The sequence below is a fragment of the Cavia porcellus genome, unplaced genomic scaffold (genome assembly GCF_034190915.1).
Source record: "Cavia porcellus strain 051 isolate PalLab524CR breed Dunkin Hartley unplaced genomic scaffold, mCavPor4.1 scaffold_2, whole genome shotgun sequence".
Taxonomy (NCBI): domain Eukaryota; kingdom Metazoa; phylum Chordata; class Mammalia; order Rodentia; family Caviidae; genus Cavia; species Cavia porcellus.
The window spans coordinates 76,749,533-76,764,497 of record NW_026947485.1 but is presented as its reverse complement, the minus strand read 5'-3'; the positions used below and the strand labels follow the sequence as shown (position 1 = coordinate 76,764,497).

General features: G+C 38.4%; 1 protein-coding gene across 15 annotated transcripts in view; it reads right to left on the bottom strand.

The window, feature by feature from the left end:
• Positions 1–14,965, bottom strand: part of Gbf1 (golgi brefeldin A resistant guanine nucleotide exchange factor 1) — a 123,818-nt gene that overhangs the window by 97,199 nt on the left and 11,654 nt on the right. For all 15 annotated transcript variants that reach the window (XM_013158240.3, XM_013158238.3, XM_023567316.2 and 12 more), the window contains one exon: positions 14,310–14,376. In XM_013158240.3, coding sequence (XP_013013694.1) covers positions 14,310–14,376 — 67 coding nt within the window. The remainder of the gene's footprint in view (positions 1–14,309; positions 14,377–14,965) is intronic.

Below are 14,965 nucleotides of genomic sequence, written 5' to 3'. Positions count from 1 at the left end.
AAGCCCCCAACCCCCTGATACTTATTATTAATACCAACTTTCTATTCTGAAAATTCATACCTCAAAAGGAAAAAAAATAGCTGTTCACTCTGTTGTTTCAGGACAAACTATGAGGTGTTTTTGTTTTGGTCCTGGGGATCGAACTCACGACCTACATTTACCAGGCAAGCTCCTGAACCACTGAGCTAAATTCCCAGCCCAAAAAAGTATGGTTTATCCTCCAACTTAAGAGGGTAATCAGCTCCTTATAAAACTGCTAATTAGTGGGCCAAGGATGTAGCTTGGCAGCGCAGCATCTGCTGGCAAGCGTGAGGCCCTGAGTTCAACTTCTGATACTAAAAAAGAAAATAGTAAAGAAGAAACCAAAAAACAGCCCCTTTAAAATGCTACGTAGCACATGGAGAATCAATGACAGAATCAGAAAATCATTATCCTGCGACAGCCAATGAAATAAATAAGTCAGACAGATTCTTCAATGAAAGAAAAATGTATTAGAGAAAAAAGATATTCATATTACTCCTTCATGGATTATTTACTAATTACAAAGTGAAAAATTAATGTATTTGACAATAAGAAGATATAGCACTACCAGAAGCAAGTAATGAAACACCATGAACAGCAGTAACACAAGGTGCCTCTTAAACTTGCTATCTGTACAAAGAAGATAGAGACTGAACTTCCAATTAAAAAAAAAAAAACTTGTAAAATAAGGTTTTCTTATTCCACAACCTTTTGTCAAGAATTTCCCAGTTTTATGGGATGGTGATGTAGCACAATGGTAGAGTGCTTGCCAAGCATGCACAAAGCCCTGAATTCAATTCCCAGTAACCAAAAAAAAAAAAAAAAAAAAAAAAAAAAAAAAAAAAATTCCCAGTTTTATATTTTTCAGGTCAATTAATTAGTCTCTTTACTTGAAAACACAAAATAAACAGAAAAATTTCCACTAGTGCAGGATAATCTTACTTGCCTTTTAGAGGATTTTTCCCAATCAGGGCCCCTCCTAGATAACATTGAAGTCCTTTGATCCTTTTTCTCCACAATTAATGTCCCTAGCTACCCTTAGCTTCTAGTTCTCAAGTTGCTTTCCAGGACACCTGGAAGCAAGCTGCGTGGCTGACTGCAAAAAAGTTGCTCCCACACTACATCTGGCCCTGCCTTTCAATCAAATCAAGTGCCAATTTATTGCTCTCTGATGTACAGTCTATCAGGCCACTTCCTGGATGCCCCCACTTCACACTGGGTCAGAAACTCAAGGCAATAATGTGAGTTCCACAGACAGGCAAGTAATTGCTGAATAACCATGGAACAAGGAAAGGTCAGTTGAAATCTGTGCACATGTGCCAGCCCTTCATAACTTGACCTACAGTGGTAACGGAAGGCTGGTGGGTTACAGAAGAGAGGGGAGAAGCCAGCCAACAGGCAGCCAGGAGTGCTTGTCCATCTAAGTCCTACAGGCTCTACAAAAAACAAAGGAAAGGAGCTTCAAAACTGCTGGGAAGGGGCTAGGGATTTAGCTCAGGGACATAAGCCCCTACCTTCCAAGCAGGCAGTCGTGAGTTCGATCCCTGGTACCGATAAAGACAAAAAAAAAAAAAAAAAAAAAAAAAAAACTGCTGGGAAGCATTTTGTGTATGTGTATGTAGTTATTCTACAGTGCTAAGGATTGAACCCAGGGCCTCATGCATACTATGCACACATACCACTACAGGTGAGAAGTATCTTATCTCCTGACTTCCTAAAGCAAAACTGAGAAGATAAGGTGATCACTAGTACCATGTTTTCTTTCTTTTCTTTTCTTCTAGTCTTTGAGACAGTCTTGATAAATTGCCCAGGTAGGCTTCAGGCTGCGATCCTCGTGCCTCAGCCTCCTAGAGTGCTGGGATTACACAACAACACCCAGTTCTACAGTCTATCTTAATGAGGTGATCTGATTTGAAATGATCCAATTTGCATTCTGCTCTATTCCTGACTCTGTCTTCAAATGGATGCCAAGAGAGGAAGAACAAACATGCACATATCCAATATCACTTCAGAAACTGGGTAATCAATCAATCGTCTCTGAGCATAGGAAGATAGTTAGAGGAAACAAAACTGAAACACTCTGTCTTAACCAAATCTACACATTGAGTTTCTTTTTATTTTCAAATTCACTTTTTTCAAGGAGAAAAAAAAAAACTAAAACTATTTAAAACACATCAAATGGGGGGCAGACAACAATGGTACATACATTAGGCTGGGAATATAGCTCAGCAGCATACGTGCCTGCCTGACAAGGGCAAGGTCCTGAGTTCCATCCCCAATACAAAAAAAGGGGGGGTACATACATTGCACATTGTCGTGTCCAAATCATTCATCCAGAGCAAAAGACATCCGCATTCAATTGTCTGAACAATACCAAATCTTTCTCTTCAGTGAACTCAGAGAAATCAGAAGTATAACTGTCTTAGTTTTTTAATTTACATATATAAATATATACACATACACATATGTTTATGTTGCTTCATTCAGCTTCTCCCACTAGTGAGCAATGTGATGTTTACACATGTACACACTAAATTTCAAACATTTGGCTTCTCTTGAAACCCTTCTGATATCTGCTCTAAGTCTGAGTGGGCAGAACAAAATTGAAAAGGACTTTCTGCCTTCTTCTTAAAAACAAAACAGCAGCTGGCTTTCCTTCTCTTCACTCCACTAACTGCTGTCATGCCAAGTTGGGCATTCACCCAGGGAATTTCGGGCCTCAAGAGGCAGTTGTACTACAGAAGACGAAGGCAATGAGGCAGTACCAGCAACTGTGACCCACCACAGACCACACTGTTGCACTGCCCCAGCCTCTACTGGAAAGAAATACAGGTCTTTCTTTGCCTCTGTTTTGGAGAGCTGAACTATTAGGAATGCCATTTCCTCTCTTTTTGCCCCTCCCTATTGGTGTAATAGTAAATGTGCCCTCCTACCAGCCAGCCAACTAGTTCTAAAAGCAGAATGTGTCTAACTATTAGGGAAAGATGAACTAAAGAGAAGGCAGGCTAGGTAGAGATGTTTTCTTTCCAGTTTTTTTTTCTAAACCTGAGTATAAAAAAAAGGTTGGGGGGGTGGATTTTTTAGGTTTGTGTCAAATGAAGAGGGTTTAGAAATCACTTGAGGAAGGCCCAAATAAAAAGAAATAACAAAATAAAGTCATCAAAGTACAGGAAAAAAACAAAGACTTAAGGTGGTTTTATTTTCTCTAACTAGCTGACATGCCCACAAGTCTGGAGCCATTCAAGTTAGGGACATACTAAGATGCCAAAGTATGACTCAAATTCAAGCCACATTCCCATTCATTCTCATTCTCATTCTCATTCTCTCTCTGTTGCTCAGTCTGGCATCAAATTGCTAGTCTCAATAAATCTTCCTGCCTCAGCCTCCCAAATATCTAGGATTATAGATGCATGCCACTGTGCCTGGCTAACAAGTCACATTCTAAATGCTCAAGAATCTCCAAACTAGCTGGGTGTGGTGGTGCACTCCTATAATCCCAGCACTCAGTCTGAGGCAGAAAGATTGCTGCAAGTTCAAGACCAGCCTGGTCTACAAAGTGAGCCCAAGGCTAGCCTGAACAGCATAGCAAGACCCTGTCTCAAAAAAAGAAAAAAAAAAATCTCCCAACTATGGAGATTCCTCAGAAAACTAGGACTGGAGGTCCCATTTGAACCAGTTATTCCCCCTTCTGGTTATCTTCCCAAATGAATTAAAAACATCATTCCACAGCATCTATGTGCACCCATGTTTATAGCAGCACAATTTATAATAGGTTAATTTTGGAAACAATCTAAATACCCATCAACTGAGAAATGGCTCGAAAACGCGGTATTTTCATACAATGGAGTATTACTAAGCATAAAGGATACAACTGGAGACTTTTATAGGTAAACAGATGTAACTTGAGACCAGGTGAAACAACATATGTATATGTACATGTATATACATATAAATAAAAAAGATAGTTAAGATAGTTATACTACTGATTTCTCTGATTTCACTGAAGAAAAAGATTTGTGCTGGTGTTGTTCAGCCAATTGAATACAGATGTTTTATGCTCTGGGTGAATGATTTGGGAAAGACCATGCACAAAGTATGTACCATTGTTGCCCCTTGACTGACATGTTTTGAAATTTGGAGAGTTTTTTTCTCTTTGAGATAAAATGGATTTTCTTTTAATCAAATGGATTTGAAAAAAAATCTCCAGATTAATATAGACATACATTTTATTATAAACCAGGAAAAAAAAGCATAATACTTAAATAAATTTCCCCAATTTGCCTCTCTCAACATTCTACTCTTTGCATAAATTCACCAAATTTTAGCATATTTGATTGTTGGCCTTGAACAATTCACAAGTTCAATTCCAAGCAGTAGAGGCCAATGAACTCATTCAACACTGACTCATAAGGACATATTCCTCTACCACTTTCCAAGACAAACCCTTACAGAAAAAAAAGAAAGCACACACTCAATACATAACTCTAGCAAACTCATTTTTCAGATAATATACTCTTTCTCAGACTTTTTCCTGACAGTGAAAATTCTGGTTCTAAAATCTCTTTTCCCTGTATCTCTTCATTTTGAAAACAAAACAAGGCATGAGGCATTCTTGAACAGTTTCATTTCTAGCTAAATAATTCCTGGTTTTTTATTTTTCTTGGTACTCGGTATCAAATTCATGACCTTGCACTTGTCAGGCAGGTGTTTGTGCCACTGAGCTAAACTCTCAGCCCCTCTAATGGTTATTTCTAAGAGGTGTAGGCCAGACAGGTGTTAAGTCACAGTTCCTCCCAGGCTGTATCCAGACTGTTTAATTAAATGTTCTTTGCAAACCTCTGGAGGTTACATGGACTCAAACTTCCTAGCTCAGATTTTGAATTCACAAAGCTTGAGGCAGACTGTACCCTACAGGTGTGTTTGTCCAGGATAAACTATATTTAAATAAACTCCTAACACATTCACTTTCCCCTGGCACCTGCTCCTCCCTCTTAAACTCAAGCATATCATTTCTTGTTGTAACAATAAGTTCAGTAAAGAAATATAGTGGTACCTCATTTCACAAACTTAATTCTTTCCATGATTCTGGTCACAAACCAAATCAAATTTCCCCATAAGGTCAACACTGAACTTCACCACTGAATTTGATTTGGTCCACAATCAATTCAGTTTGCAACCTGAATCCTGTTAAGAATTAAGTTCGTGGTCAACTCAGTTAGGACTCCTCCTATCTCTAAGCTATTCCTATACTTCTGTGAATTTTCCTACTCTTAAAATAAGTTCATGAACTAATGCTGTATCTTATCCCTCAGAATTATTCCATGAATGACATCTTCTTGGGAATTGTTGTTTTCGTTTTGCTCGTTTTCTTGGCTTGTTCATTACACACAAAAAAAGAGTAGGAATAAGAAAAGATAGCAGCAAATTGCATTGATTCACTGTGTCATCTATTCTGTACCTGAGAGGAATGAGATGGCATTGAATATAAACCTGAAAGGTTAGCTTTCGAATGGTGAGACTGAGCCACTAGTTTTACAAAATTAGTGACCATGGGCAAGAAATTTGAGGGATTTTTAAATTGTTATTTGTTTATTTACCAATACAGACTCAGTGCCTAAGTACCTAAGGAAAATGCCTGGCACATAGCAGAAAGTCAATAAATTTTGGTTAGAAGCAAGTCAATAACCACCCAGATCAAAATGGAATCCAAATCTTACGGAATACTAGAAAGAAAACTTTCAAAAATCTAGAACACTCTCATAGTTGACATGGGTGCTTTCCTGAGCCTCAAAATTTTAGTCTTAAATGGCATGCCTCCAAACCTGCTAGTCAAAACTTTACATTAAACCCAACTAAAACTGTCCAAAGGCAAGGTCCACATTTCAACACAGACATACAGACACACACACACACCACCCCAAAATCTTGCTCAAGTCTGGCCCTGGAGACTTTAATGTCATTAAAAAGCAATTCCGTAGCCAGGTATGGTGGCGCATGCCGGTAATCCCAGTATTCCAACTGCAGGAGGATCCTTTCCAGTTCAAGACCAGGATGAGCTACAAAGTGAACTCAAGGCCAGCCTGAACTGTATAGTGAGACCCAGTCTCAAAAAGACAAGGAAAAAAAAAAAAAAGAATTACATAAGAAAAGATTTTGACTCTCATACTTTTAGATGTTTCTCTTAACTTTTTTCTTTCTCTTCCTACTGTAAGTCAAAAATTTTCTAGAAAACTTTAAAAAAATTCTAAAAATTTTCTAGAAAAACATCTTTGTAAAGATCAAAGGTTAAAGACCAAGATTAAAGGTAGCCTAAATCAGGAAGAAATGACCATAGCCAAGCACCACAAAATTGACTAAACTCATTCCATAAAGCTGTACTAAATGACAGGTACTAAAGTGTACAATGACTTACCTAGTTGAGGAACAAATTTACCAAAGACCTCAGACCATATTAGTTAGAATTCTTTTTCTGAACTGTATTATTTTCAGATCTAAAGTCAAGAGTACTATCAATATCCTGATATTGATAGGGCACTTTCCTTTCCATGCCCCTATTCCATGCCACAGATCTTATCACTGGGGCTAGCTGTGAGACAGAACATCATTTCGATATGAATGAGCCTCCATGATTGCTAGGAGGATGAAAGGAAGTATGTCTTTGGACTCTATACCCATGGCAGGGCTTGGGCAGAGCTAAGGGAGAGACAGTGACCCTTTTGCCCCTACACTGAAGCAGGACACCCCAACCTTACAGGCAGCATAGAGTTAACTAGCCACCCGCTCTGAGAAGCACAAAGGTACATCACTGCAACATGCCTAACATTTACATTGCCTCTCTCTGCTCATTAAACAGGTTTTGGTTAAATAATGAACAAACTGTATTACAGACTCCGATGAGAATTCCAAAATTATAAATCAACTGGGAAAGCCCAAAGGGGCAGACAGACAGAGAGGGGGGAGAAGGATAATATTGACTAACATAAAGGGCGCAGCTTGACAGTGGATATTCCTGCCACACCTGATCAAACACACTCCATGGGGGGAGGGGAAAGAGAGCAAGAGAGGGGAGATGGGACAAGACAGCCTGAAATTTGCATCCGGAAAAGATTAAAACTGATTCTTTGGGGATAGAAAAAATACATAATATATATTACTATAAATGCAAAACTGTACTAAAAGCTAACTCAAATGTCAAAGATTACAGCTTGAATAAATTTAAATATAAAAGCCATGTGCTTTCTTGAGTTAATGAGAGAGACATAAAAGGACAAACTGGGCCAGGAAGTTGAACAGAGCCTTAGGCTGCCTTTGCGGGGCAATGGGTCCAAAGCACTGCAGTGAGTACATTCAAAAGCTTCCATCCAGAGTTCTGAGTCCTCAGAAAGAACTGTGAATCCAGTACCTTTGCAGCTTACAGTTGTTTAAAAAAAAAAAAACAGACCTATTAAATTAGGTGTGGTGCCACATATCTAGTTTCAGCTACTTGGAAGGCAGGGACAAGAGGATCACTCGATCCCAGAAATTCAAAGCCAGACTGGGCAACATAACAAGACCATGTCTCATTACATACTGTAAAATGAACCCTTATCAACTATACAACTTAAGCCAGGAGTGGTGATGCACACCTGTAATCCCAGCACTCAAAAGGCTGAACAGGAAGACTGCTGAGTTCAAAACCAGCCTAGGGAAGCAAGAAGCTCACCTCCCTGGTAAGCAGTGGCAGTGCGGTAGACTGTGGCCCTTCCAGAGGGAGAACCACCAGTGTCTCCTGAGATCTGCGCCATGTTGGAATTTACAAAGCTAGGAAACCAAGCAACCAGCCTGCCTCCCTGCTAAGCAATAGTGAACCTACTGGTGCACGGCCTAGAGTTAAACATCCCACTTCCCCTACCTTCCTTCTCCTGTCCCCCCATTAGCAAATGGGAACAGAAATCTGAGCATCTCCTGGGAGGTTGACCATAGCAAATAAGGGGGATTTCCTTCTACCATCTCTTTGAAGGCAAATATTTTTATTACTTTTTTTGCTCTATTCTGATTAATGGTACTGCTCTATTCAATAATCTGTTTTGATAAGTTCCATAATGTTCTGTATTTCATTTTATTTTGATATATGTGATTGAAAGAACAATGATTATAAAGATAATGAAATATATTGTGATACCTATTACTGTTATCCCAGTAACCTGCTGTGAAGTTCTGTACCAATTTCACTGTACGATCTTAGTTGGCTTTATTCTGTCTTGTTCTGTTGTATTTTACTACTTTCAAAATAAAATTTAAAAAAAAAAAACAGCCTAGGTTACATAGTGAGTTCAAAGTCAGCCTGAACTACACAGTGAGACCCTGTCTCAAAAAAACAAAAAGTGTTCAGTGGTTCCTTTTATATTTACAAAGTTGTACAATCATCATCACTATCTAATTCCAGAACATTTTTATCAGCCCTAAGAGAAACTCTATACTCCTCAGAGCCCTGAAAACCATACTTCTGCCTCATTTCCTTCAAAACTACTTCCTAAAAGGTCAGCTAAGAGGATTTAGGGGTTAAACAAAGATGATGAATCAAGTGTCTCTCACTAATGATAAGTTCAGGTTTCATTCAGTGTATCAATATGCAAACTTCATCCTAGCATCTTTCTTCTTCCAAATGTAATCCTCTGTAGCATTTAGCATGACGCTAAATGCTACAGAGGGTGAAGTCACTATGCAGTTTAGCCAAATGCTGACTGCAAATGTAGCCCAAGACACACATCTATAAAAATACTGGTATGGCCTTACTGGAAACAACAGATTTATTTCGTTTACAATGATCGGAAAACATTTGTGGGGAAATAGGTAGTGCTTATGCACTTGTAATACCCTCAGGCTGCTTGTAAGAAGAAAAAATAAATTATTTTGGTATACTGACAATGTCCAGTGTTCTTACCAACCAAGCCAGCAAACAGAACTCACAAAAAAGGGACAAAACCCAAGCTAGTTTCATGAGTTAAACTGAGTAGAGGTCCTAGAATTCCTGCCATCATGCCTCCAATCTAGTGGTACATCACAATTAATCATGTAAAAGAACACAATCTCTTCAGTTTCTCTCTCCAAGTTGAAAACCCTTTCCCAGCCTCCTACCATCAACAGGCTTCCAAGAAAGCAGTCCTCCTGACACTGCCAATCAGAAAAATCTGTTTGTTTCTAAAAGAAACAAGAAATTGGTCATGGACTGCAAAGTCCAGGACCACAGGGGCAGCTGACTCATAAACCTGTTCCTGAAGCCAGCCTGGGAGGGGTGGTCAGATCAAATCTGAAAACATGAAATGTAATTTGGGTCCACTTTGGCATTTTCTCAGGTAGGTAACATATTATGCCTGAAACAAGGGGTACATCACAACTAGTCATGTAAAAAGGGCACGATCTCTTTAATTTCTCTCTCCAAGTTGAAAATCCTTTCCCAGCCTCCTACCATTAACAGGCTGCCAGGAAAGCACTCCTGCTGACACTGCTGGGGGCACACGTGGCAGCCACCATTTCAACATATGCCACAGCTTCCTCTCCCTCCAAGGGAAAACTGAGAAACTCAGTTTTGTTCCTAGAACAAACCCAGCTATGTTCCTAGAATCACTGATAAAGCTGGCTCCTTAATGAATTCTGGTTTATTAGTTCCAAGCAGCAGATAAACTGACTGGATTTGTAACCCAAGAAGATGAGAAAATCAGCCACTTGACTCAGTGTACTAGCTCTTAAATGGTCTAGAGACATCAAGACCTGGGCCACAGGCATGATCTCTTGAGCTGAAATCTGGGGCATAGCAGGCTGGAGAAATAGGCATAAATATCATCTGGACTAAGCAGCAGGGAGGAAGTGTGTCTCTGTCAGGACAGACCACCTCAGCACCTCTAAGTCTGTAAAGTCCCCAGGTCTTCAAGAGTACTCTGGAGTAATCTCAGCCATCTTGGGCGCTCCTAGCCACATATGATAGCAATCCTTCACTGTGTATAAGATATCTACCAAGTGTTTCCAATTATATTAACTTGTTTAATCCTCTTCATGTTTCTTAGAAAAACAGTATTCTGAACTTTCACCCTAAAGGAATTATAAATTCTCATTCACTGTATTTTCTTTCTAATTGGGCTATTTAAGCTTTATCTATAAAATTGTTCTAAAAATCTACAAGGGACTAGGGATTTAGCTGAGTGGCAAGGCACCTACCTGGCAAGAATAGGTCCTGAGTTTGATTCCCAATACCCCCAAAAATAAAAATAACAAAAATAAAAATCTACAGACAAATTTCTAACACAGCAAGTTATTTATAATATAGGCCATAAAATCAGAACTTGCCACCTAGTAGCAGCATCAGCCCTGCTAACAATTGCTTTCTCCATACTTAATCATTCTTAGCTAACTTTTCCAAAGGTTTTTTGATAGAGTGAAATTTGCTGCTTTACAAAAAACACAGGGAACCTTTAGATAACTTGCGCTCATGTTCAGTAAAGTAAAAAGGAACTTTTTGCCAGATCTTCTCTCATATTTCTTAGGAAAGGAAGAAATATTTTATTATTCAATTTGCAGAAGTCTCAATTCCATTCAGTTTGGTCTGACATCTGTCACTAGATAATAGCATTAAAGGGTTACACTGCAAATACTCTGTATAGTCACCAGAGGAATGCTCCGAGAGTTTCCATTTATTTATTTATTTATTATTTTTTTGAGACACGATCTTGATATGCAGTTCAGGCTGACCTCAAACTTAGAGCAATCCCTCTGCCTCAGCTTCCTGAGTACTAGAATTACAAGTATGTGCCACCACGCTTGGCTAGTTTCTATTTTTTCCCAAAATTTTTATTTGTATAATTTTGTGATACATAGTAAACACATTCATTGTGGAATTGGTGTATATACCTACTACATCTTTCTAATTCATCTGAGGGTAGGGAGTTGTTTGAGACATAATTTCATCGTGTAGTACAGATTGGCCTTGAACTTGTGGCAATCCTCCTGCCTTAGCCTGCCTAGTGTTGGGAGTACAGCAATATAGCACTACATTCAGTCACCTATTGCATCTTGATTCTTTTTTCCTTCCCTTTCCTCTCCCATCTTTCCCATCCTCAGATACCCTTCCCATCCTTTCAAAGAAACAGCTGATTCATTGATCATTTTTATTGTATTTTTGTCTTCATTTCATTAATTCTCACTGTGATCTTTATAATTTCTTTCCCCCTCTTGGTTTCAGATTTGGAATGTTCTTATCTGTCTTGAAACTGGAGGTGTAAAATTATTATTTATTTGGGATTCTGTTTGTTTTGAGACAGAGTCTTGCTATAGATTTCAGGCTGATCTTGACCTCACTATGTAGTCCAGGCTGGCCTCAATCTCAGGCAGTCAACCTACCTTAACCTAGATTATAGACAGGCCTTATAGTCTATTCTTTTTATGCATATATTTATAATCTTCTCTGTTACATCTGTTTCCATCACGTCCCATGAGTTCTAATATGTTATGCTTCCATTGTCATTGGAGTCCAGGAACTTTTTTTCCCCTTCTTTTTCTCTCTTTTTTTTTTTTGAGAAGGGGTCTCACTGTGCAGTTCAGGCTGGCCTTGAACTCACTTTGTAGCCCAGGCTGGTCTCGAACTCACAACGATCCTCCCACCTCGGCCTCCCAAGTGCTGGGATTACAACATGAGCCACCATGCCCGGCGCCCTTCTTTTTCTTTTACACCTTGAAAATTAAATGGATTTGGAAGGAAAAAAGAAGAGTCCAGGAATTGTTTTCTTCCCTGATTTCTTTGTGATCCACTGATTGATTATACAATATCTCCATGTGATTTCATAGCTTCTGTGGCACTTTTTTCACCGTTGATTTCTAGCTTCATTCCATTATAACTGATAGTATGCACAAGATTATTTCAATTCTTTTACATTCATTCAAGCATATCTTATAGCCTGAGATATTGTGTATTTTAGAAAAAGTTAGGGGCTGGGGATTTAGCCCAGCGGCATAAGCGCCTGCCTTGCAAGCAGGCAGTCGTGAGTTCGATCCCTGGTACCGATGAAAAGGAAAAAGACAAAAAAAAAAAAAAAAAAAGAAAAAAGAAAAAGTTAGGGGTTGGGGATTTAGCTCAGAGGCATAAGTACCTGCCTTGCAAGCAGGAAATTGTGAGTTCAATCCCCGGTACCAATAAAAAAAAAGAAAAAAAAATTAGAAAAAGTTCTGTGTGCTATTGACAAAATGTATACTCTGTTGTTGCTGGATAAAACTTATTCATTAAGTTCATTTGTTCAATAGTGTGGTTTAGCTGATGTTTCTTTGTTGACTTTTTGTTTGGGTGACCTAATTGTAAGAGTAGGATATTGAAATCTCCTACTATGATTGTATTGGTGTCTGCCTTTATTTTTATTTATTTTTTGAGACAAATTCTTGCCATGTAGCCCAGGCTTGCCTCAAACTCCTGGTGATCCTCCTCCCCAGTCTTCTCCTCCCTCAGACAGGGATTATAGGCATGCCCTATGATACCCAGCTCTTTTCTTTTTAAGTCCAATAGTTTTTGTTTTATGAAACTGAGTACTTGTTGCACAGATATTTACAATCATCATTTCATCCTGTGGAATTATTCCTTTCACCAGTATATACTGGCTACCTTTATTTCTTCTACTCAGTTTTGGCTTGAAGTCTGTGGTCTCTGAAAATAGGATAGCCACTCCTCCTTGTTTGGGAACTCTGGTAGAATGCAGTATGGTTATTCCATGCTTTCACCTTCAGTCTGTGTACTTCATTTTGAATGAGGTGCATCTCCTGGAGGAACAACAGGATACGGTTGCATTTTACCTTTTAATCCACTTTGTTAGTCTGCGTCTTTGGACTCGAGAATTGATATCACTGACAAACTGTTATTATAAGATGTTCATCCAATGCCACTGCATTAGTTTTCCAGTAGATTCTTTTACTTGTTTCCTTTAGTTTAACGACTCTTTCAGTTAGCGTATACTTTCCTTTGGGCTCTTTGGTGCTGGCGGCCTTCCTTTCTCTGTCCCTTAAGATTCCTTTAAGTATTTTCTGCAATACTGATTTAGTGGTCATGTATTAGCGTTGGATTCCTTTGTTGTAGAAAGTCTTCACTACTCCATCAGTTTAGAAGGCTAACTTGTAGAATATTAAAGTCTGAATTGACAATTATTTTCTTTTAGCACTTGAAAAACTTCACTGCAGTTTCTCCTAGCCTTTATGGTTTGTGCAAAGAAATCTATAGTTATTCTGATGTTTTTTTTCCCTCTCAATCTATAGGTACTCCTCTTGAAAAACATAGATATTGAGACTTTCATCCTTCATTCGTGTATACATACACACACACACACACACACACACACACACACACACACTTTTGTTCCTAAAAAAAGGAACAATACAGATCTGTATAAAAGTTCAACAAGGGTAGTAAGAACGACAGTGACCTTGAAAATGCTAAACATGTAAATACCACATGGCAAGTATATCATGGGCCAAATTAGCTTGCAGAATTTTTTAAAAACAACATACATAAACTGGGTGTGGTGACACTGAGAGGTTCAGGCAGGAGGATCTCCAGTAGTTCAAATCCAATGTGGGCTATATAGTAAGTTTAAGGCCAGCCTGAACTATATAACAAAATATCACCTCAAAAACCGAAAACACAGAAGAAAAATAAGTGAGGCATGGTGGTGCATGCCTGCAATCCCAGACCTCAGGAGGCTGAGGCAGGAGGATCACCTTGTGTTCAAGGTCAGCCTGGGCTACATAGTAAGTTCAAATCCAGTCTGAACTACACAGTGAGACACTGTCTCAAAAATAAAGAAAGATTTAAAAAATAAAACAATATATGTATCACTTATTCATTAATATATACCTCTGGTTGCTTTTGACTTATAAAGGAGAGTTGAGTAGATATGCAGTTGCATTATGACCTGCAAAATAAAATATTTACCACATGGTACTTTATAGGAAAAGTTTGTCTAAACCAAGAGTGATGAATGTATGCCCCTAATCCCTGCTACTCAGGAGGCTCAGGTAGGAGGATAACAAGTTCAAAGCCAATCTGCAATTTGGCAAAATATTATCTCAAAATAAAAAGTTAAAAAAGTCAGTGAATATAGCTCAGTGCTCCTGGGCTCAATTTCTAGCACAAAAAAGATACAAAGTGAAAGAAAGGAAGAAAGAAAAAAAGGGAAGCAGAGAGAGAAAAAAAAAAGGAAAATGAGTCTATCCCTGTACTCTATAACCAAATACATTTTGACTTGGATAAGTAACCTTACCTAGATATAAAGACTCACCTGTTATACTGTTTAAAACATCCTTTAGATGACTAAAACTATGCAGGAGAGGGTCCCGTTCTTCATCCTACAGAAAACATAGATTAAAACATATAAACATTATTGGTCCAAAAGAGGAAAAAGAAAACAAAGGGGTGGTATTTACATACAATGGAGTACTGCTCTGCCATAAGATAGACTTGAATCATTTAAAGTAAAACGAATATAGTCTGAGACCATAATGGTATGTGAAATAAATCAGACACACAAGCTCAAATATTGCATCATTTCTGTTATATGAGAACACAAAATATTAAAAGGGAGCAAGATAAAAGATAATAGGGAAATCTTTTGCAAAAGGGAAAGAGACTAAAAAATGGAAGGAGTAAAGAAGTTAAGGTGGGAAAGGAGATTTTAAAAAATTAATTACATTGGGGCTGGAGGTTTAGCTCAGCGGCGTAAGCACCTGCCTTGCAAGCAGGCAGTCGTGAGTTCAATCCCCGGTACCGATAAAAAAAAATAATAATAATAATCACATAAACCAATTCCTCTGGAGGAATAAAATCATTATGTAATGCTAGCATACTAATACAAAAAAACTAGAAAAAAATAAAGAATAGGGTTTTCTCTGGATCAAATCAAAGACTGTGTTTCTTCTGAGGCAAAGAAATTTTACT